The sequence below is a fragment of the Columba livia genome, chromosome Z, assembly GCF_036013475.1.
Source record: "Columba livia isolate bColLiv1 breed racing homer chromosome Z, bColLiv1.pat.W.v2, whole genome shotgun sequence".
Lineage (NCBI taxonomy): Eukaryota > Metazoa > Chordata > Aves > Columbiformes > Columbidae > Columba > Columba livia.
Genome location: NC_088642.1, coordinates 37,917,977 through 37,942,768, shown reverse-complemented (window position 1 = coordinate 37,942,768; position 24,792 = coordinate 37,917,977). Strand labels below are relative to the sequence as shown.

The 24,792-nt window shown below is 35.4% G+C and overlaps 1 protein-coding gene across 6 annotated transcripts in view; it reads left to right on the top strand.

Moving 5' to 3' along the window:
* FER (FER tyrosine kinase) overlaps window positions 1-24,792 on the top strand; it is a 167,453-nt gene that overhangs the window by 33,664 nt on the left and 108,997 nt on the right. For all 6 annotated transcript variants that reach the window (XR_010469109.1, XM_065046652.1, XM_021292553.2 and 3 more), the window contains exons 6-10: window positions 1,567-1,750; window positions 4,272-4,409; window positions 5,376-5,495; window positions 12,023-12,145; window positions 15,562-15,751. Coding sequence is in view for 5 of the 6 variants with exons in the window: in XM_065046652.1 (XP_064902724.1) it covers window positions 1,567-1,750; window positions 4,272-4,409; window positions 5,376-5,495; window positions 12,023-12,145; window positions 15,562-15,751 (755 nt within the window). In the remaining variant the exon portion in view is untranslated. The remainder of the gene's footprint in view (window positions 1-1,566; window positions 1,751-4,271; window positions 4,410-5,375; window positions 5,496-12,022; window positions 12,146-15,561; window positions 15,752-24,792) is intronic.

Genomic DNA, 24,792 nt, shown 5'->3' with positions numbered 1-24,792 from the left:
CAATGCAAGAACAAGTTGCAAATATTCTAGTACAGGTGCAAAACTGTTTGCATAGAGCTGCTTGGAGAATGGTCGTTAATGATGTCCTGTCAGAATAATATGTCCTATGGGAGATTGCAGGATGTATGGTGGGATTGAGTAGTCTTTCATTGTTTCATTACTTTGTTTCAGTTTGTTTGTTAAATTCCCAGGCATCAGTATGCCTTGAAGGGATTGAAAATACACTCCAGGGCAGCTACAGAGTTAAAAATAATTTTATAAGTTGAGAGTTGAGTCGCAAAAAATAGTGTTATTTGGCAGGGTCAGATGCTAAAGCAAAGGTAATCAGTGATGCCATGTTTGTATGGCGTTAAAAACAATATGTCGTCTTTTTTTTGTGTGTGTTTTTTTTTTTTTTTTTTTTTTTTTTTTTAATGAACTAGAAGTATCTGGAATGTAAAGTTATTCTTTGGCTTTGAGTTTTGACTGAAGTTGCACTTGTGTAAGATTATGAACCAGTCAACTGCAAGAAGATAAAATAACTTATAAGGGAAGACCTATAGGTCCATAGTGTGGAGTTTAGAATATTGGTCATAAGAGGAGAGTGTGTAATCTAATTCACAAAAGATGGATTGCAGAAGATGGTAGAATCTATTTTTGATACCCATGCCACATATGAAGTAAGTAATAGTTTAAAGCAAGGAAAGTTTACTTTGGAGAGTGAAGCAGCAGAGAGGTGGATGCAATACTTTCAGCTAATGTAGCACTAGACCTGGATGGTACTAGGAAGTTGCAAAGTTATCTGTCACTGTAGATCTTAGAAAAATCATAAAAACATATGCCACATAGTTGCACAATTACTGTGTCAAAGAATAGAATAGGTGACCTCTTGAAGTAGCTCTTTGTTTCAGTGCTGAACTGTTCTTGTGAACATGAAGACTTCTAGTATCTAAGTGTAGAGCTGAGATTGTAGAGACAACCTGCTGATCAGGATGCTGACAGTGGTAAGGAAATATTAAGTTGTAGTGGAGAAACGGCCCACTTTGATCAGGAGTATAGTGTGAGAGTTCAGCTACTCATATGTAGCCTGCACTATTGCTGTATTGGGATGGTACGTAGCAGTAGAATTGTTGCTCACAATAAATGACAGATTTTTAATGAATCATGGATCTGACCTAGTAGGACATCTGTTCATTAAACAATGTTTGCTTGCTCTGAGGTAAATAAAAGATTAGCTTTGTGACAGTCAAATGTATGAGTTTTGTTCTTTATTCATCATAGTTATATTAGTTTTGTATTTCTGTGGATAAAGGTTTTCATGAACTTTTAGATAAAGAATTCTCACATTTCCCCTCAAAAAAACGCAGCAGTTTTTTCTTATCTAGTCTTTTAATGAGAAAACCAAGACATTTGGTCTTACTAATGACCTGAAAATGGTCAGATTTTACCTTCTTCAGAGAAGTACTTCGAACTGAGTACTGTAGAAAAAGGTGCAAACTTGTCTTAAGCCTACTAGATTTATGTAATCTACAAGTTTGTATACTTTTAAATCACCACATGCATTTTTCTTTTTGTGTTTTCTCTTAGGAAAGGAGACTGAGAAAGCCAAAGATCGATGTGATAAAGCCACTATGAAGCTTCATATATTGCATAATCAGTATGTGTTGGCCCTGAAAGGAGCACAGTTACATCAGCACCAGTATTATGATACTACACTTCCTCTATTACTTGATTCACTACAGAAGATGCAAGAAGAAATGATTAAAGCCCTGTAAGATGTATTCTTATGTATTTTTAATTTATGGAATTTTATGTGTAATAGTCTAATTAAAATACAGGATTATTTGAAAATAATAAACTATGGTTAATTAATTGTATATCAAAGGATAGCAAAAAAAGATGTTTTCATCTTTCAGTTGACAATAATTGTGCATAGAAAAGTCTGTCCAAATAATGCAGACAGTAGTTCTGAGTGGTTATTTAAATATTCTAGCGAGACACCATCTTCTCATAATACTTCCAGATCTTATGGATGAACTGCAATGTTTGTAAATTAGCTCATGCTTTGCCCTTCAGGTGGTATACTACAGCAAATTTGTTACCTCTCTGGTAGTCTTACTTTTGTGAGATTCCACTAGCAACAAACTTGGCTTAAACTAGCGAACTGTCTTGAAAGTAATTGTGGAGGCAGATGTGTGGTTAATCATATATGTGGGAGAGGTAAGAGGATCATATAAACCTGATCTCACTGTAAGGAATCCAGCTTTAAAAATACAATTACCTTTGTCCTGAAAGATTATTTTTTACATCATTACAGAAGATATGCAAACTGATAACCTTGGGGAAGAGACAATGAGGACTTTGAGCCCTCTTTTCTGGTGTGTAACCACCATGCTGCTTCTCTGTCTTTCCTGAAGAATAGGAATTGGTTAGGGAGTCTGTTCTGTAGGTCTTTTTGTGGGGTGTTATTTAAATCATTTAGCCTAAAAGAAAGTACAATGACTTTTTTTTTGGTAGGTAATTTTCATTTAGATGTGAGGCATTCTTCTTGAACTAATTTTCTTCTCTTCCCTGAAGTCCATGTTCATCTTGACTTCAACACATGGAAAGTGAGAGAGAGTTGAGAATTTCATGCTTTTACATGCTTACATGGTGCAGACACCATTAACCGCCCTTTGCAGTATCATATTAATTCCTGTGATTCTTGTGAAGGTGTTGAAATGAAATAGACCTTTGTAGTAGTGTCTGTACAGCCATTTACATCTTAATTTTGTATGTAAAACCAAACGACTACAGTTAAATTCTTGTGCTGTAGTTAAGGTGATTTTTCAGAATTGTGAGACGTAATAATTCACTGAAGAGTTTTATGATGGAGCAAGAACCTATTGAACCCACTCACCACTGCTCTGTCTGGAGTAAAAACCTGTTAGAAATATTTTTATAACTGCATAGACATTTTTTGTGAGATCTGAATGTAATGGAAAATTACTCCTTTTCAGTATCTTTGGGGTAAAAAAAGAGTTGGTGATTTCAGATTTCGAGCTTGGTGTGGCCATCTGTGTGAAGCATAATTTCTGAATAATCCTGTTTTTGCAGATTAATTAGTTTGGTAAACTTGAAGAAATGTAGATTAACGTTGCTAATGATTTTTTTTTTTTTTTTTTTTGATAATTGACATAGATTGCCTTACTCTTTGATACGCCATTGCTGTAGTTGTCATTTGCCTATCTTTTCATCACACTCATTGAACCATTTTCTTTAATGTTTTTACACGTGTTGCTTACAGGCAAGGCAAGGCTTAATGCCTTTTCTTGTCTGTTTTCTCCTCAGGAAAAAAGTACAGAAAAAAATCCAATAAAATGTTTTGGTTTTTTTTTTACAGAGTAAATGTAACTTGAGATCTTATGCTGGAAAAATCTACGAATACTTTTTTCTCTATGTGTTCCTCTGGGCGAGCCAAAATTAATCAGTATTTTAAGAAAACTCACTATGCTTCAAAGCCTGGTGAGCTAGCAAGTTTGTCAAAGATAAAAATGAAACAGGAAATTATCATGAGGGATCATTTATGGAAAGCTAAAAATTAAAGAGAGTAGGAGGGTGTTCTGGGGATGTGTCACTGGATGCTCTTAAGAGTGATAACGCTATCCTCCCTTTTCTTTTACTAGGCCCTATTCACTTGCTTTTTTCCCCACTCTTGGAAGCAGGTAGAGACAAGGCTGGGTGGCTTGTACTTTCTTACAGGAACTTCTCGCTTGATTTTGTTTTTTCTTATAAATCTGTGCTAACTTGTGATTTATGCTTATTTTTGTTTGACTGGCCAAATCATAAAATAAATATACCAAAATAGAAGTGGAGATGGAAATGCACACTATTTTGTGACTTGTTTTGCCTTATGCCAGAGAATATTTATTTTGTCAGCCAGAACATGAAAAGCTTTAGTGAGTTATAACAAGCATGGCAAGTCCTTTGTGAAGAAGAGCATCATCGATGAGCTGTATGCATTCATTTTTCTTGTAATCTCTACAGGTTTTAGTTTAGCCGCCCTGTATGTAGATGTGCTGAAATCAATACGAGGAACATTGTCTTAGAGACTTCTCACTCAGCCAGTCAGTAAAGAAAAGGCCACAGTTGGTCTGTTATTTCTTTGAGTAATATATTCTCTTATTTTTTTCCCTTTTTAGCCAGTTCCAACAAGGGTTTGTAGAAACAGCAGATTGAAAGTTTGAAGCATCTTCAATGCCATCTATGCCTTGAGTGCCATGTTATACACTAGATTTTTTTTTCCTCTCTAGAAAAGGAATCTTGGATGAGTATAGCCAGATCACCAGTCTTGTAACAGAAGAGATTGTGAATGTCCATAAAGAGATCCAGACCTCAGTTGAACAGATAGACCCTAATTCTGAGTATAATGACTTCATAGATACTCACAGGTATACATTTTTGTCTTGGTGTGCATGTTCATGTTTCTTCGTGTGAACACCCTGCATTAAAATGCAACACTGCTTACTGATCAGACTTGAATTTGTTTCTATTTGGTTCATTTTATTATCCGTTGTTACTGGTGAAGCTTTATCCTAGTTTGAAAATTGTTCTACTTGCGTGTACAGAAAGCTGTTTGAAAGTCAGGTTTTTAACCTGACTGTTCTTTATACTTCCATCCCTAAAACCCAGTTACTGTTATTATATGATAAGAGCCATAACTTTGGTTCTGACAGCAGACTATACATGACAGTCCAGATTCTGTGTGAGCTAAATTACTGTGTATTTGTGTGCCATTTGCATCCTGTGCTAAACTAAGTTTCTCAGCTTTTTCTTATTGTTATTCTCAGCTTATTTCTTATTTTTCTTATTTCACTTTCTCTTACTGTCCAAATAAAAGTTCAAAGTGAACTCTAGGTACCTCTGTGTATTCTGCAGCTATTGCAGGTTGAGCAGTGCCTGAAAGACGGATAATGCAAGAAGGTTTTTTACTTTAGAAAAACCCCATATTTGGCATTTATTGAACTGTTACTCTGCATTAGTGTATGCAGAGATAGTCCTACGACTTCTTGCATAATATTTTTGTTATGTGCAAACTGATAATTGTCACCTGCAGGTTTATAGCAGGATCAGCTGCGAGTGGACTCATTCTCATTGATAACCCTTGAAAACCTTGGTTAAGGTGTGATCTTGATTCAAAGAATTGTATGTAATCTTGTTATCTGGTATAATTTTAAGACTTTGTTCTTTATTCAAAGGAAAAAGAATATGTCTCCAGTTGCTACCTTTTCTTTATTTTAATATATAATTAAAACTAAATTCTAGTTATTAAAATAATTAAAACATAATGATTTTCTTTACTATGTATTCAAAATTACATGTTAATTTGAAAATATAACATTTATTTGCTGAATTAGGTCAGCAGAAGTTGTTGAACAGGAAATAGAGTTTGATACATCTTTACTAGAAGAAAATGAAAACCTTCAAGCTAATGAGATCATGTGGAATAATCTGACAGCAGAAAGTTTGCAAGCCACGTAAGTCTTTCTTTGCAAACCTTTCATCCTTTGGAAATGCTCTTCAATTTTTTTTTTTTCTAGGTTCATTCAGATAATTTCATAGCTATGTCCTTATTTTCAAGGTCTGGTTTCTAAAAATAATGTTTTATGCTATAGACTCTACCTCATGCTGGTTTTTTTGTTCCTTTGCATGAAATACTCCTCCTCAGTCCTCTCCAAAACCTGCCAGCACTTTCAGTATGTGTTCCTTTCCTTGCCAGTTAAGTCATATGATGCCCCAAATGCATCATGAATCCTCCTTGGGAACATCTTCCCAAAAGTGTTTCCACATTCAGTACTCTAGGAAAAATACTGAAATCTTTTGATTAAACTAATGTGTACAGTGAGGTTGTCAGTGATTTAAATTGCCACGAAGAAAACTTCCAGGAATACGTTTATTTCACTTGTTTTGTGAGTGTTTGCTTTCATTTTTCAAAAGAAATTATTTTTCACTATTATAACCTTTAAAATCCGTTAACTTACTAACAGAGATGTAGCTTTTGTGTGGCATTTTGTGGAGCTTTTAGTTATTCAGGGTAATAAACTACCTCTTTTTGTATTCTGTTAATACATTGCCTAATTAAATATTTTCATTATTTTTACCAGCTTCACCTTTAATAATTTGTTACTGGGGAACAAATCTCCTGTTGAGGCTTTTATGTTCTTATTATATTATCAGTCTCAACTTTTGACATAAATGGTCTAATGCAGCCACTTGTGAGATTGCAACTATTAATTGTGTATTTTTTCATTTTGATCATAACAGTTTAAAATGGAGAATTCAGAATAATTGGTTTCTGGTTTTGTTGTCTCTACTGTATTTTAGTCCATTTGACTTATTGAAGATTTTTTCCTTTAGACAACCTAACATCCAAATAAGACATCAATAATGTGGGGTTTGTTTTGTTTTGTTTTTTAAATTTTTGTCTGCTTAATCAATCCCTGATCTTTAGTTTTTGTAAGTTTTCTGAATACCAAAATCACAGTGAGTCCTAATAGCAGTGAGGTATTTAAAATATAATCATATTGCAATGTCTTCTGCAGGTTATTTTAAACACTGTGTTTCCTCAATATGACAGAATCTTTGGGTTTTATTAATTACTTTTCAAGGTCATTAATCTTCCTACCTTTTTTTCCTGTGCAATCTGGTTACTTTCAATAAGTGTATTCCTTAATAGATATTGGAAAAACCTTTTTAATATAAAGTTTCAGCGTCCTTTGTCAGACTCCTCCTTAGTCCTGAAGAAGCTTTATCTTTTTTATGAAAGGATTCCTTGACAGTTAAAGCCTCTCCCTTTTAAACATGTTTCTGTTTATAATATATTCTGCATCATTAATAAATTGAGATTATTCCTGCTTAACTATGTGAATGCTGTATGTTTAGATGTACTTCAGCATAATAACAATAAAAACATATATATTTCATCTCCCTTTTAATAAGATATTAGAGTTTTTCAAAGATTATGCCTTCCATAGCTCAAAAAGATAAATAACTTCTTGTTTGGCTTGTCTTCTGTATCCCATTGTTTAGAAATAAGACATCAGCATGTCTGAGTGAAAGAGACGAAATGCTGGTTTTCTACTAAATACTTGTGATGAAATGCATATTTGTGTTTATAAATGTGTTTGGATATTTGCCCACATATATACCTTTTTAGTACAATTTCCAGTGTGTCCTGTTACAAATCTTATGATCATCCACTTTAAATTATTTTGTGAATTTCAGAGAGAAATCTTATTGTGTGATATTATTTTTGGAATAGGAATCAACTAGCTCTTTTAAGTGTTGCTATCTTTAAGGTGTTCAGTTGCTGCTATAGGTTTAGGAATTTGAGAAAAAAAGTTTAACTGTATTAGGTCACACCAAAGACTGACCTACCCAACTTTATTCTCTCTTGCATTAGCCAAGATGGAAAAGTCTAGGGAAGAGAACAAGAATAGGATGATTGTGCAATGCTGTTTCCTCAGAAGATCTCTCAGCCTCCTATAATTTTCAGCTCAGAAATGTTTTGAGACAGAAGTAGTATTTGTTTATAATAGCCGTGAGGCTAGTTTATAGTAGCCTTAGAAGTATTTTTCTTTTCTGAGTTTGTCCAGTCAGTTTCAGTATGTACAAGTATCTAATGTCCATGGAATTTTTGGTCAAGGAATTGCAGAGATGAACTTCATATTATGTGAACATGCTACTTCTTAGTTTCATTTTATGGCTCTTAAGCTCTTGTTTTGGAAGAGAACAAGAACAATCTACTCCTTTCTGCTCATGATGTTGTAAGCTTCTGTCATACTCCTGCTTTGTGATCTCTTTTTCAGAGACATCTTTAGCTTTAGTCTGTCCTTTCACAAAAATTGCTCATATGTTTTATCAAGCTTGTCATCTTTATTTGAATGTTTTCAAGGTTACGGTACTGTTTTTGCGTTGAATTTCCAGAATTACTCAGTTAAGCAAATGCATAGTTCAGAGAGAGCCATAATGAGATTTCCTGTATTCTTGTTCTGCTTTGTTTTTAACAAATGCTAGAGAATCATTGTTTTTGATTTTCTGACCACTGCAGTGTATCAAGCCTGTGTTTTCATGGAAGCATCCACTCTAATTACAAGGTCTCATTTCTGAGTGATAATGGTCACTTTGCAGCCATTCACTACCCAAGTAAAGCTTTGGTTTGTTTTTTTTTTTTCCCTTGTATGTTTGCCTCTTCCATTCTGCATTGAAATTAATCTTCCAAATGAGAGTCCAGTTATTGAGTATCACAAGATCCAGAATAAAGCTTTGGTATTTTTCATGTTCATCCCCTTCCCCCTGCCTCAAATATCACTGTACGTTTAGTTCAGCATTCTTTGTCACTTTTTAAACTGTCCTTTTATTTGGATTATTAGAAACATATTAAGCAGTACAGATTTTTGTGAAGCTCCATTAGCTCGTGACACTATAAAAACTGTTTGTTCTTATCCTATTTGTCTTTTTATTTATTGCTTTTTAGTGCAGGTGAGAACACTTTCTTTTAGAACTTAGTTCTCTGTAACTGCTTTTGCTCAGATTCCTTATTAACTGTGTTTTAGATATATTTTATTATAGTCTTGCTTTAAAAGCACTACAGCCAGAAAAAACACCACAGGTCTTTGCATCAACTTACTGTGTATGACTAGAAATTTGCAAGTGAGAGAAGTATGTTCCATCCTTTATCCATAGGTGATGAGTTTTTAAAAATCCATTCTGTATGCGCTAAACCAATACAAATTTGACTGTTCATCTTTAGTATTATAGTCATGACCTTAGATCTTAAGGATTCTACATCATTATGTTTCTGCAGAGAACTACCTTCAGTATCTACCAGATATTATAAATCCAGTACACATAGTTGATTTATTTCAAAGACTTTTGATAGATTTGAAGACGTGTATTGATTCGAAATCAATAAGATTTGATTGAATCAGTAGTTCTGTTGAGTATGTGAGGGAAAAATGACAGCTTTACATACATCACTGTTTAAAAGTTTTCATAAAATATATCTTAAGGAAATGATGAAAAAATGTCTCACTTTTAGATTTTTATGTAAGTTTATATTTATGAATAGAATTTTGACAGAGTGACAGTTAAAAGTCAGTGTTAACTAGCTAACCTTTTAAGTAAATATTGATCATTGCCACTGACTAATATTGAGATATTCTAAAAAGTATAACAGAGTAAAAGGTTATGCTTCAAAGATGCATGCATTAGAAATTAAGAGGAGGCAACCAGAATGAAGTAAGTGTTGGTCAGTGGGCATATGTATTATATGTATTAATAATATCCATATTTAAAATTTAAAAGGTCTTCTGAAATACAGGTTCTGTAAGCACAAGAATTTATTAATATCTGAGGCAGGATAGTGCTAATGACTAAAGAAGTATGAAAGGCAGATTTCCAGGTAGCCAGAACTTAGTTTGAAGATGTCTGCGTTTTTGATCTCATTTTATCTGTTCTTATGCAATTGAAACCTGACAGTTTGGGATTGTGTGGTTGTTAAAACTGATAATGATTATTGTGACTAACTGGTTAGTAATAAAAAGTCCTTTGTAATCTGATTTTATCCGGGAGGCAAATATGAGGCCACAAGAAACTTGCTTTCACGATCCACAACCAAGATTATATAAGGCAGATGCAGAGATGTCAGTTCTAGCTAGTTCGAATAAAAATTACTTTTTAAAACAAACAAACAAAAAAAAAGAGATTGAATACAAGAAGACAAGTTAGTTTAGTGTTTATATGGTTGCTTTGCTTTGTTTTCTCTAAAATAAATACAAATATCCTAAAATATCTCAGATATTATATACATATATATCTCATATGATATATACATCATCTTTCAATCTGATGCTACAATATGAAATCTTGATGTTTTTGAAATGGTAAAATATTGTAGTACGTTGTTTCTGCATGTATAAACTCATATTTTGCAGTGATGAACAATCTTATTTATTTGTTTTTAATTCCTTGAATATTGGTGCTCGATCATTAAAAATAACATCTGCTTTCTGTAAATCAATTATTAAGCCAATACAGTGTTGATTACAATTTTTATTAGAAAGCTGATCAAAAAGCAGCATCTACAGTTCCAAAATGGGTTATCACTTTTTTAGCGAAGTATTTAAAAAGTTAGTTGATATTAAATTGGAGACTCAGTGTAAGAAAATTTTCATTTTTGAGAAGTTCAGTGTACAGATTGTGATAGCCTAAAAACAATAAATATGTTTATTAAAGGAGTTGTGGGGATATTACTGTGAGAAAAATGTTTTAAGTATTTCTGTTACCTCAAAATGAACACATACAGATGCTTGTTCATCTGGGAAATAAACTTTTATCGTTCACTAGATGGCTTTTTTTATAGTAGTTTAAGTCTTCTAAGATAAGATCCAGGAGTGTCTGAATAAAGCATATATTTAATCAACATTGTATAAAATATATGAGGACGAGAGAGAATTAATGATATATTTAGAATCAATTCAGTTTGGTATGTATGGACATGGAATGTGGCTCCTAGAAATAGAATCATAGAATGTTTTGGGTTTGGAGGGACTTTAAAGATAATCTAATTCCAACCCCCCTGCCATGGGCCAGGGACACCTTCCACTAGACTAGGTTGCTCAAAGCCCCATCCAGCATCCTTATATTTAGTTGAAATCTCCCCTCTTTCAGTTTAAAGCCATCACTCCATCCTGTCACTACAGGCCCTTGTAAAAAGTCCCTCTCCAGCTTTCTTGTAGGCCCTCTAGGTACTGGAAGGCTGCTATAAGGTCTTCCCAGAGCCTTCTCTTTCCCAGCTGAACAACCCCAAACTCATGTTCGTAGGAAAGGTGCTCCAGCCCTCTGATCATCTTTGTGGCCCTCCTCTGGACTTGCTCCAACACGTCCATGTCCTTATCATGGGGGTCCCAGCGCTGAACGCAGTACTCCAGATGGAGTCTCAAGAGAGCAGAGTAGTGGGAGAGAATCGACTCCCTTGACCTGCTTGTCACACTTCTAGAATCCATGTAAATTACTCTCAGTTGACTTCCTGTGTCACTTCCCAGTCTGGAATGGTTTTGGGCAATGGATATGTGTAGTGGTAAGTACTATATGTATTTCATCTTTGTTCTATTCTTTACCTCGGTAGGTTTTTTATTGAAATTGAGCTTGAAAATACAGAGGAAGCAGAGTGAGATGGTTAAAGGTGACCAAATGAATTCCAAGAAGAAATAAGGCGTACATCTTTATTTATATATTTATCTTAAAAAAAAGTTTCTCCTGGCTTAACAGTTGCTTGCTGTCAACATATATTTTTTATATGCATTTTATAAGTCATCATTATGCGAACAATTTATCTGCATTGTTCATAGTGCGAATGTCATTGTACATTTGTTGACTTTTTGCTTATTGGAATGTTAGCCAGCAAACTTGCAAACTGTCAGTAATGGTTTTAATGTGCACTAATCCCTTCTCTGTGAGTGTTGAGTGTTCTTGTACAAGTTTTATCTTTCCTTTGAATTAACCATTATGTGGCTTAAAAAAAGATGTAGAGAAAAATGTACAGGTCACTCTTATAATAGAAAATACCAATTAGTATTTTGGTGTTTCTAGAGATGAATACAGTCCAAATACAAATTCCATGTATTCATTTGGTATGTACTTCAGGAGTTGGAAGGCTTTCATCATTCATAAAGTATCTCATGAATTAGCAATTTATTACGAAAGCATTAATTCACAGAACTCATCACACATTCTGGAAAAAAAATTTCTTGATAGGAGAGCTGGCAGGCTGCACATCATTCTGTAACCTTGTATGTATACAGAGGCTAGTCTGGAAACCGTAGTAGTATGATGTAATAATTTAATATGGAGGTATACCCATGAAAAATCATCACTAAGCACTGATTAAGATGGTTTAAAGCATAATGCTTCTTTTCGTCTTCAGGAAAAAGAAATACAATGTTCCCAAACATATACAGTTTGTGTATTCATAATATGCATTTCTGAAATCTATGTCTTACAGGTTGAAAATAGTAATAGATGAACTGATGCAAACACAGCAAACCCTTCTAAGCAAAGAGGAACTTGTGTTGGAACTGGAGAAAAAAATAGAAGAGTCCTCTAAGACTTGTGAAAAGAAGTCTGAGTAAGTTGACATGAAATTTCCATATATTATAATTTCAGGGAAAAGCATCTATCTTGCAGTTCCTAAGATTTCAATAAGAAGTAACTTCCATTAATCCTGTTATTTTTCTGTGAGAAGTGATTATTGTGAAAAACAACCCACAGCAGATCTTAATTCATTGGAGAACTCATCTTAGTGTTGAGATGGCTCAAGAACTGGGCCTTTGTTGTAACTTCAGCTGAATGGAAGAAGAGGAATCAGTTCAGATTGCCTCTCTGGTTGATGGAGTTCATTGTGTAGATGTAATTTTGTGAAAGACTTTTTCAGTCAGGTGCAAAACATACTCTTCTACAATAATATGTTTGGAACTCATCAGGTTAAGTTCATTCTTTGTTGCATTTCCTTTACAAAACTGAAGATAGATCTGATACCATGTAGTACTGCATAGTAAATAATAAAGTTGAGGGATTAATGAGTCTTTTACAGTGCCATAAATAAAGCATTACTATAAAGAATCATTCTTGGGTGAAATCTTCACGTTTTTTTCTACATCTGTTTAGAAAAAATATTCACATTGCAGCCTAAACTGAAGTTATCAACTGATAAAGAAACCTTCTGTTTATAGTGATGTTTCTGTGATCCTTGTTGCAATCAATCATATCCTTAATAACTTGGTCATAAGTATTAGTTTACAATACTGATGAATTGGAGTACAAGTCCTCAGGTAATCTTGTCTTCATTGAGTGAAGAAGTCTTTGTTGCAGGCATCTTGTCACTTGATACATTTCATGTTATTAGATGTTACGTACGTATACGATATCAATGTTTTGATTAGATGCTTTCCTGTTCTTTCTTTGGTGAAGTTCACGTGACTCACATTGTGTTTTCCAGTTTTTTGGTTCTTGACCTACCTTCATTGCTGTCTGTTACTTAAAAGAGAAACTGTATTTTGACTAGATGTTTTTTTTTTCCCTCCCTCAGTATTGTTTTTTTTGTCAGTTATCCGTCTCTGAAAATAGTATAGGACTTCCCTGTGTTTACTGCTGTGAGCAGGCTTGACTGATTCTGTGGCAGATGTTTGTGGTGTTGAGATTATTTCGATTCAAACTCCACCAGTACCTGTAGGTCTTAATAAAAGACATGAAACCTGTCTTAAGTTTCTAGTTATAAGATAAGAGTTTCCCCGAAATCACCCCAGTTTTGATTTGTCATTGATCATGCTTACCTCCAGCAGGCTTACTTCCACCCTTTTTGCCTTTTAACTGCAGTGCAGTAATCAGGATGTTTTTGCATGTGCTGCAAGGCAAAATTAAAGGTAGTCGATCAATAAATGAAAGTTTGCCTCTTGAGTCAGAGATCATTCAGTTGGTGCACTGTATGTGTATTGTCAGGAAAGAAAGTGAAGATGTCCACTCCAAATGCAAGAGCTCTGGACTCTATATTATTGTTAAGCCTCACCCAAGGTGCTGAGATTTGCCCTTCAGTGCTGAGGAAATATCCTTTTCTGCTTTATATGGGTGAAATTATGATAAAAGTCTGCAAAATCATGTTTCTGCTCTTCACTTGAACCAGTTTGGACTTCGGCTGTCTCCTCACTTCTTTCTGACACAGCTTCAGTACCACTATTTCTGACGTCACCTTTTAATCACTTCCCAACCTGTTGCCCTGTTCTGGTCTTGCAAGGATTCTTCACACAAGATGTCACTCTGTGAGGCTGCTAGGAGCTATTTCTAGCCACAGGGACTATAAAGTTTGCACTTATACAAGCCATAGGCAAATAATTGTATGGGTTCTAATTCCTCCTGCATAGATGGAATGGGGACCACTCTCTGTTGCTTTTGTATGAACCAGTTAGAGGATAATCCATTTTGCCACAGTTCATGAAAGAGAGTAACTTGTGACTTTTAACTTGCAGGGTATTCTTGTTACCTCCATATCATGTTAAGTTGAAACCATTTAGTGTTTGGCATGTTGTCGTTCTAGCCAATGTGTATTCACCAAAGCCCTGAGGATGGTGGAAGGCCACCATTTTCACAGGGTGATCTCTTTTTTCTCTCATAATAAGGACCAGATGAATGAACATTTCCTCCAGATACTTGAGGATAATTCCAGGGTAATTGTTTTTGTTTTTGTGTGATGCTTTTAAATGTGTGCGGTCTCATGCCAAACCTCAGTTTCATGTCCTCTTGTTTTGTCTTGATATATCATACTTATTCTTTTGTATTAACAACCATTCTGCTGTTTCTATGGAGTTCTGTTCTTTGGTTACTTACTACAGTGCTCGTCTATAGAGATATGATTTTTATCTTTTCCTGATGATGGGGATTTTATGACAAGATGGGTCCCTTATCATTCGGGAACCTATTTGAATAGTAATTTTGCTCAGCATCAGTTTGTGAAGGAACAATCTCAATGTCAACAAATTTTAATTTTTATATTTTTTTCTCCAAGGGTAGGGCTTGCAGGAGGGTCTGTCATATGGCATTATCCTGAATAGGTAGGGTGACGGAACAGTGTGATTTTTCTTTATACTGTCCTCATTCTCCATACTTCTGATCCCTCCACCTCCTTAATCTGTTCTTGGAGTCTGTGAGAATTCTGCATCTCTTTATAAACCACATGTTGCTGGGCTCCAGTTGAGTGCTTTTAAGGGTGTCTGTATTGCACTGTGGATGGTTCTGTCTTTTAGGCAGCTTCTGTCCATCTTTGGTTTTGCAGTTCTTGGGGACAGTAGAATCATTTGGGCATCTGTAGGTGTTTTAAGTTGTCTGCTTGTCCCTTAATGACTGAATTATATCTATCTTGGAGTATTCAGGAGTGTGAGAGGTATGAGGGGTATTCAGAGAAGAGCCATAAAAATGTGCAGAAGATGAGAAAAAAATATTTTAGCTCCTCATAGAGTTCAATTTATTTAGTTTCACAAGAATAATTTTAGACTGCAGTCCGGAAATACTTATGCAGTAGTGGGCCTTTCAGTCCAGAAGAGACAACAAATATCTGTAACTTGACGCCAGACAAATTTATACTGGATATAAGGTGAGTTTACTAGTACAAGTTATTATTACACCTATGTGGATAGCAGCAGATTTCTCATAACTGGAAATCATAATCTAAAAATATATTTCTTTTCTAAAGGATGGTGAATCTTAGTGTTTATAAAGTCTATCAAAAGTGGAAGAAAATAATATTTTCATCTTTATTTGTTACATGATTTTTGTCATGTATTGAGAAAAGAAAATGGCAAAGTAGGTGTTTGCTTGCATTGTCTTGTAGCCTTGAAAATTTTCTAGAATTGCTTTATGTCTTTGTGCCTTTGAACAAATAATTCTGTTGAGGAATTTTATGCTTTTTTTTATGCTTTTGTTTAGCTTTTATAAATCGAAGTATGTATTTTAAATCATGTAGATTTTTAAATTGTTTGTTATTTTTCTCTGCAGTATTGTACTCTTGCTGAGCCAAAAGCAAGCACTTGAAGAACTTAAGCAAACAGTTCAGCAATTAAGATGCTCTGAGGCAAAATATGCAGCCCAGAAAGAACTACTGGAACAAAAGGTTCAAGAGAATGATGGGAAAGAGCCACCACCTGTAGTGAATTATGAAGAAGATGCCAGATCAGTGACCTCTATGGTGAGTTTGACATCTGTTTTGCTGAATTGTGCAGCCTTGCTATTATACTTTAGTCCTGGGATCAGAGTCTCAAGGTATTTACAGGGATGACTGAAGTGAATAAAATCCACTTTAGATTTGTGGAGACTTGATTAGAAAAAGAGTTCAGTTGTGTGATTTTTTTAAGTTGCAATAACTTGTAGCATCCACTGTATGTCTGCAGACTTGGTTTGATCTTCTGTATACTTGATGCTTAGATCCTCATTAGACTGTTTTATAAGCATTATGTAAATCCTTAAACATTTTTGGTAAACGTGACTGAGTGACTATTGGTACTTTCATTTGTTGTGTTGAAGAAATTACATTCACAATTATAGATAGGACACTAACAGTAAAAGCTATTAGAATCACTGCACACATGGTATAATTGGCAAATGAATTTTATATACTATATTTAGTCTTTTCTTAGAACAGAAACAAACACTGGTTTCTTTGCAACTTATTTTAAAATGTTTATATGCTCTTACTAATCAAAAGGAACTTCTTACGCTATTGATGAGACCCCATGTAATTTATATAAGAACTTCGCTGATATTTTTTGTGACTTCCTTCTCTCAACTGTTTGCAGCTGTGTGTAGCAATAGGCCACATGAAAAAAGCAAACAAACAGTACCTGTTTACTAAAGGGACAAACACTGGTCTTTGCTTTTATGTATTAGGTTTGACATATACAAGATGCTTGTTACTTGTTTTCTTTAGAGGTTCGGCCTGCCGTTTCTTTTGGACCACAGAGCAGTAGCTCAGTTAAATGGTAATGAAATGGTTGTATCTGGGAGGAGTGCTTTTGTTTCCTCTATTTGTGGAACCAAGTTTGTTATTTAATTTCATTCCCATTCTACAGTTATACTTCATTGTCAATATTCTCTCACTTCCATTACCACAGTTTAATATTTACAAGGCACTAGCAGGTGGTTGCCTTTTTCTCTCGTACAAAACATTATTTAATCAAGCTTGTATGCTTGTCATCTAGGAGAAGATGATAAGGCACAAAAAGACGGAGAGGAGAAACAAAGGATCAGGATAATGATTGTGAAAGATTAGGAGGCTTGGAATCTTTTGGGTAGACTATCTTGCTAGTTATTTCATGTAATATCCTGTAGTTGGGCTAGTGAATATTGTCTGTAACGGTTAGTTGAGATGATGAGTCTCATCAAGAGAATGGCATTCTTCCACCTCAGTTCAAGATAACTAATCTGTCTTCTTGTGTCTAAATCTTTGTTTCAATGGGTGGTAGAAAATAATCATTGCATATATGTACAATACACAGTGAAGAATTCTGACCTCTTTTTTTTTTTTGAGAAAAGATATCTGTGATAATTTATGTGGGTTTTTTTCTTCTTTTTTTTCTGGAGGAGGTACATACTGAGATTTCTTTAATGATGCAAGAAATACATTTTTGCATACACTAAATGTGCTGAGAGTAAGAAAAATGTTGCTATTTTGGCTTCAGAGGATTTAGTCTTATAATTTGTATGCAACAGGAAAAATAATGGAATATGACTTAAATGCTGGATGATTTCCCTTGAGCAAGTTATTTAAGACAGGCAAATACCACCTACGTTTTGTTTAATTTTGAAGCTGATGTTCTGACTGGAAGTGGTACATACAACTGCAGTCTGCGTTAAACTTTTTTCAAATTGCCGTACCTTGATATGGCAGTCTTGACTGTATCTCAAGATGAAAAAATAATATGCTGGTGGGCTGTTAGTACAAGTAAGCATCCTGGTGATTTTTATAATGCTTTTTTTTTTTTTTTAGTAAAACTCCCTAAAATTATATAGATAGTGAATGATTAGAAATAAAATGTTCTTGCTGCTGATTGCTCATCCTGGTGTCATTCAGCCGTTCCATCATTTCTTCAGCTAGAAATCTGTTTAGGTTTCTCCTCTTTATCTAAAAGCATTTCATCTAAATGTTGATGCTACACTAGAATATGGTTATTTGTCCCTTTTCATAAATTCATTGTAACCACGTGTTTTACAAATTATTACCCCAAGAATAACAAAATCATAATTGGCTTGTGTTGTGAGCATGCATATGAAGTAAATTTTCATGTATTCAGTCACAAGCGGATTTTTTTTCATGATTTAAAATTAAAAATACGATATACAATACAACTTTGGCAAGTTTCATGTCTCTTTAATTATTTATATAGTATCATGTAAATACAGGTGATTCCACAGCGGAATAGTTTGCAAATGGGTTTTTTTTTTTGCATCTCATACATTAGGTAACAGTACAATAGAATACTAACAAGGAATGAAATTCTGAAGTGCTGTTTGATGTGTTTTTATAGACAGTGTTATATTACGTGTGTTATAACTTCCTTTGTTTTCTTGTTCTCTTTTGCCTCTGTTAACTGTAGGAAGTTCCATCTTTTGTTAGTGTCTTCCATATGGTTTGGTTTGGTCAATATATTTCATTGTTTCCAGATTGTTAGCTGTGTGTTGGTATTCATGCACAGTTTAAGAAAAAAGGAAATTGCTGCATGATTCTGATTTGTTCATTCATGATAGCATAGCAAGAAGATTAAGAAGTTCTGGTTTTGACTATTCCTGAGCATTGGATTTAACAATTTTGGCATCATATGTGGAAAAATAAAACACATTTTCTTGTTTCTAGCATTTATACCTTTCTACAGAAATAACCATGCAAGACTGATAGTTTTAATGCTGAAGGTACTACAAGTTTAAAATAATGTATTTAAGCCTCTTAGAGTTTTGCAGTTGTGATACCATTCACTGTGTGGTCAGTAGAATCATAGGTAGTCATAGTTAACTGATTATTCCTTGTAAACAGCTGTGGGATTTTTCCAAAATGTTGTAGTATCCAAATTGTTACATATTATGTCACTTTATGAAAACTAAGCAGTAGCCAGAAGCTTGAGCTCACTTTTCAGTGTTTAGATATTCCATTAACAGATGTATGGCCTGTTATTTGTTTTAAGATATATATGCTATTCTTGCTGTTAATATGATCAACAGCCCATGGCAGTAGTCCCCCATAATTAAAAAAAAAGAAAATGACAACACAACTTTTATATGTCTAATGATCTGATTAGAAACAAAAACATCAGGAATATTTGGAATATTGCAGTGCCAGTTAACCATTTACTTAGCTAATTAAGTACAATTATGATGGTTAGCATTTCATAATAAGACTTTGACTTGGAAATTTTTAAAGGAAATCTTTAATAGGAAATTTTCAGGGAATAGATTTGTTTAATATAAAATAGTAATTCACTTTGTTTAGCAATAATACAGTAAAATCTGTATGCCACTTTAAAATGTCTTCTCCTTTTTCCTTGCATGTTAAAAACAAATGGGTGAAACCCCATTATTTTTAAGAATATGTATTTAAAACCATATGGTATTCTCACAATAGAAATATTTCATATAGATCTATTTTGTGTATACTGCAGCATTATATTGGAATCACTGATAAAGCTGAGACTTGGTATGCAGGCTCTGCAATACTTGAAATACTTGTCAGCAGGTGGAGCTCAGTGCCAAAAGACTAATTTTGACTGCATAATCAAAATATTTCATCGTTACATACATTTAAAAAGGCATATGAAACACGGAAATGTGGAGGTAAAAATGTGGGTGCTCATCTATCTAACAGCTAAATAATGTGAAATTTTGGATTGGTTTGGTTTTCTGATATTTTCAGGTTTTTTTACAAATAATAAAATACAACTGTAGTGTAGAAAGACCTTAATGCATGGCTTTCAACAGCATGTGAGCCAGCTAAAAGAGCTGTGCAGCTATGCTGCTCATGGAACAGTACAAAGTCACTGTGCTTCCTCCGTACACTCACAGAATCACAGAATTTTAGGGATTGGAAGGGACCTTGAAAGATCATCTAATCCAATCCCCCCGCTGGAGCACAACACCTAGATGAGGTTACACAGGAATGTGTCCAGGCAGGTTTTGAATATCTCCAGAGAAGGAGACTCCACAACCCCTCTGGGCAGCCTGTTCCAGTGCTCTGTTAACCTCACCGTGATGAAGTTTCTTCTCATATTTAAGTGGAACCTCCTGTGTTCCAGTTTGTACTCATTGCTCCCTGTCTTACCATTGGTTGTAACTGAGAAGAGCCTGGCTCCATCCTTGTGACACTCAGCCTTTACATATTTATAAACAGTGTTCTTAAAGGACATCCCATCCAGCTTGATTGTCAGTATAAAAGGCCCTGGAGCATGGATGAGTCAGGAAGAAGAATATAATGTCTCTGGTGACATAAACTTGTGAAAGGTACACAGGGCAGAACAAAGCTGAAGCATCATGATATCATGATACAGCCAGTGAGATGCATCTAACTATTGAAACACCTTTCCAGAAGAGTACTATTGCTTAAAACTGTGTACAATGGAGTAACAGAAAATCTGTATTAGTGAGAGGTTTTGCATCTCCGAATTCTGTTTTTATCTGTTGTAGCAGAATTATCCCAAAGGAAAAAAAAAATATAAAAGTTCACTGCATATCTGATTGGTTTTACTATTTGTCATTCCTTTTTAAGAGGCTTCAGAGAGATGCTATTCTCAGCAATTGCTTTGAAAGTAGGATAAGCCAGCTTTTAGTGAAGATTGTGGTAAATTATTCTGAGTCATCCTCTGTCAGTTTGGGTTTGAGGCAAATGTTTTCAGAATTCTCACTAAAATTGTAATTGACAAATTTAATTGATTTGTACATTTTGAATTTTAAAGTCAGTTACATAGATACGAAAGGGCATTTATATTTATAAGAGTTGGATATATGACTAAAGATGCTTCATTAAATGTGTTTTAGATGATGCATCATAAGGCCCTGAAACATAATCCATTGAGAGATGTACCTACACTCTAGGGGGACTCCTTTTCCCATACTGTCTCAGGCTGTATGGGATCTTTATTTTCAAATAGATACAGGGAAATGGTTAGCTTCTGTGACAGCCCATTGCAGCAGTAGCAAAAAGCTTGATGGTAGGGATAAAATAATTATTTTTTTTCTTACTGACTTAGAAAAATTGAGGAATTCCTATGCTTTGTAATGCATCAGCAAAAAAGCTCCCTTGTTTATCTGTCCATGTAAGTAATTTTCTACTAATTTCTGGCTCATGACATTTATATAAAATTAAGATTACATAAGAGCATCTATTAGGAAGGGTAGGGGAGCCTTTCACAGTTATTTGATTTATATATTTATAAACCCTGTAGGCTTACACTGTGCTTTTGCAAGATTTTAAGTACCTTGTCAATAGAAAGAGGGCCAAAGTAAGTCTGTGCACTTTTGGCATCCTTACCCTTTCTCTAATCTGTCTCAGCAGAGGAAGCACTGACAGTGCAGTCATGTTGTAGAAATCATGTCTATTAATTCATAAAAGACTTGTAAATAAACAGTTACATTTATTGGATGCCTGGACAGCTGAAGTTCAAATAAGTGATCTTTGCTTTGGGCCACTTTACAAGCTTGCTGGCTGGGACCTGTGTTTCTGGCTTACAGCCAGTATTTAATATGGAGCAAAAATGCTTCAAATGTCAGATACTTCTGGGAAGTGTGGAGGATGAACTCTGTTCCTCTTGCTTTCAGAGTGAGTATGTTGTAGCTTCTGATTCTTTGCTTCTTAAGTCCTACTTGTCTGACAGACATACATCAGAGGAAGAACAATTGAAAAGGAGATGCTAAGATAATATACAGATAAACTCAGTCATATTTTGTCCCACATGTGTATTACTGACTGGTCCAGAATATACAAGATGGGAGGACAATGGAGCTATCAGGCTCACTGTCTTTCCAGTGAACATGCCTAGAAACCTCTGAGGTAAAAGATTAGCCTAACAGTAGAATCATAGCTTCATAGAATGTCCTGAGTTGCAAGGTACCCACAAGGATCGTAAATTTCAACTCCTGTTCCTGAACAACCCCACAGTTCACACCATGTGTCTGAGGGCGTTGTCCAGTCTCTTGTTGAACACTGTCGGGCTCAGAGCTGTGACACCTCCCTGCGGAGCCTGTTCCAGTGCTCCACCACCCTCTGGGGGAAGAACCTTTTCCTAATGTCCAACCTAAATCTCTCCTGGCACATCTTCCTGCCATTTCCTTAGGTTCTGTCAGAGAAAAGAGACCAGCACCTGCCCTTCCTCCTCCTCTTGTGAGGAAGCTGTAGACCATGATGAGGTCTCCTCTTAGTCTCCTTTTCTCTGGGCTGAATGAACCAGGTGACATTAGCTACTCCTCATATGGCTTCCTCTCCAAACCCTTCAGCAACTTTGTAGCCCTCTTCCTGACACTCTCCAGTAGCTTATCTCCTTTTTATCCTGTGTTGCCCTGAACCACACACAGTGCTCCAGGTGAGGCCGCACCAGTGCAGAGCAGAGGGGGACAATCACTTCCCTTGCCTGGCTGGCAATACTGTGCTGGATGCACCCGGGACGCGGTTGCCCTCTTGGCTGTCAGGGCACACTGTTGGCTCATGTTCAACTTGCCATCGAACCAGAACCCTCAGATCCCTCTCCAGCACCTCGTTTCCCAGTCTGTACAGCCAGGGTTGCTATGTCCCAGGTGCAAAATCTGGCACTTGCACTTGTAGAACTTCATGTGGCTGGTGATTGCCCAGTTCTCCAGTTTGTTCAGATCCCTTTGCAGGGCCTTTCTGCCCTCGAGAGTGTCAACAACTCTTCCCAATTTTGTGTCATCAGCGAACTTACTAAGCAATTCCTCAAGTCCTGCATCCAAGTAATTTTCAAAGACATTGAAGAGTGCTGGCCCTAAGCTGGATCCCTGTGGAACCCACTAGTGGCTGATCCCCAGCCCGACATAACCCCATTTACTAGAACCCTTTGAGCCCAGCCCGTCAGCCAATGGCTCACCCACTACACTGTGTGTTTACCCAGCTGTGTGCTGGACATCTTGTCCAGCAAGATAATATTTTTGTAGACTAAGGCTTAGAAGTTATGTATTTCTTAAAGTTTGCATATTATCTATCAAAAAACATTGAGCAATAACCTGACCTTGAGCAAAGGCAAAATTAGAAGTGTGAGTGAACTTTGGGAAGAACTCAGAGAGGTAGCTTGTTCAGAGTAAACAAAAAAAATCTCAGAATATTTTAAGTGCAGAATTTGTTTATCCACTACATGTGAAGGAGAGTATATCTACTTTAGATAAGTACATACGTGTCTCTTGAACTGCCAAAAATATTTGAAGAGCTTTCAATTTTCCTTGAGGGAGAAGCCTTCATCATAGTAGTCTTGCAGCATTGCATACCCACTGGGAATTTGTTATTTCAGTAAAAATCTTCTCTGTGAATTAGGAAAGTGTCACTCAGAGGTTTGCCTTTGAACAGAAATCACATGCTGGTATCCTTTGTGTGTTTCAGTGTGTGTTGGAATGTTTCTCTGTGTGTCGGGAGGAAAGAAATAATTTTTCTCCAGAATTATCACTATTGGCTTCTTCCCTTTATTTTCATAGTGATGGGACTGAATTAGTGTGATTATAAACTTCTCATAGCCTCTAGGCAACACACAGCAAATAATGTGATGGAATTTGTCTGCTTTAAATCATCTGTCTCCTTTTTTTCTTTTCTTTAAGTGGCTGTTCAAAAAATACCCTTGTTCTTAAAGGCAATTATTGTGCTTCTAAAAGTCTTTAAAATCAACTATTAAATATTTATTGAAATTAGAATTTGGTGTTTTAATCTAGTGATACTGGTAGTTTATTGCTAGATTTGAAGCATATGATTTTACGGTTTGCTTTGTGGCCTGTAGTCTTTTTAGCTGTGTAGGGAACATCTTGCTTGCTACAGACTGAGAAAGCAGAATGGTGATCTGACCCATTTTTCAGTGCATGACCCTTAAGATACAGGCCAGATAATTTTTTTCCTCCTTTTTATTTTTCACTGTTGTTGATCTTCAACAGTGGGGCAAATGAAATAGCATGTTTCACATATCACTGTGTTTTTTTCTTTGGGTCATCCTGCGGTAAGATAGATGCAGAACCTTTCTGGTCAGTTTGGGATCCAGGTGCCTGAACATCGACATTAATGCAATTTTTATATTGCTTAAGCTATCCTGCCTGACATCAAGCTGTGACTCATGTCTGCCAGTCCCATGTGGATGTCATGGATAACCTAAACCAAAAAGAAAACTAGATACTAACACTTTCCAACAGACACTTTGAAGTTCTTGGGTAAAAAAAATCTTTAACGTTGGGGAAAATGAAAGTCCCACTGGAGACGTGATAGTCACTGTAATCTAGTAAAAAAATTCCAGGATTACTTATCTTGGCTTCCTTTTGGGGAAGTACAGGAACAGGCCACAAGAAACTTATATTTATTTGGTTATTGTGTTAAGGTAGTGTGAGAAAGGCAATGTCATTTGCATGAAGATACTAGTAGTTTTCCAGGAGTTTCTGAAACTAATGTCCTCATCCTAAGAAGAGGGGAAGCGTCAAGTATCACAGCCAAGATGCATGAAAATTTTCATTCTTGAAAAATGAATGAAGGCCTTTACTTTTGGGGCATGTTGGAGCTCTGATTAATTACTTCTATTTTTAATCAATTCCTGACCTGTACGATTGTGTGGGTCAAAAGCAGGTTTGTTTTCTGGAAGTTACTGCAGAATTTTTCTGTAAGCAAAGTAAGGTTATATATCTGTACAACTCAAAAAAAAAAAAAAAAAAGGAAGAAGAAACAAACCCAAATTAAGCATAGAGTAGCTAAGAATGACTTGCCTGCCTCAAAGTTTGATTCTCTTGCCTGGACAGAAAGCAGAGGAGGTTGTTGTGGGGAAAAAGGCTCAGATCTGATGTTTGAGAGATGCTGAATTTAGATCATCTCTTTGCCAGATGCTCCTAATGGGTCCTTTTGTTCCTAGTCAGCAAGTACTTGAGCAAGTAAATTTCTTAGTCAATTAATTTATTTTCTATAAATCCTTTTAGGGACTTATTAAAACCAGTTTCAACAGGCATTTGACTTCTTATTAGCCTTTAGCAGCTTTACTAAGTTTCATAAACATGACATTTCAA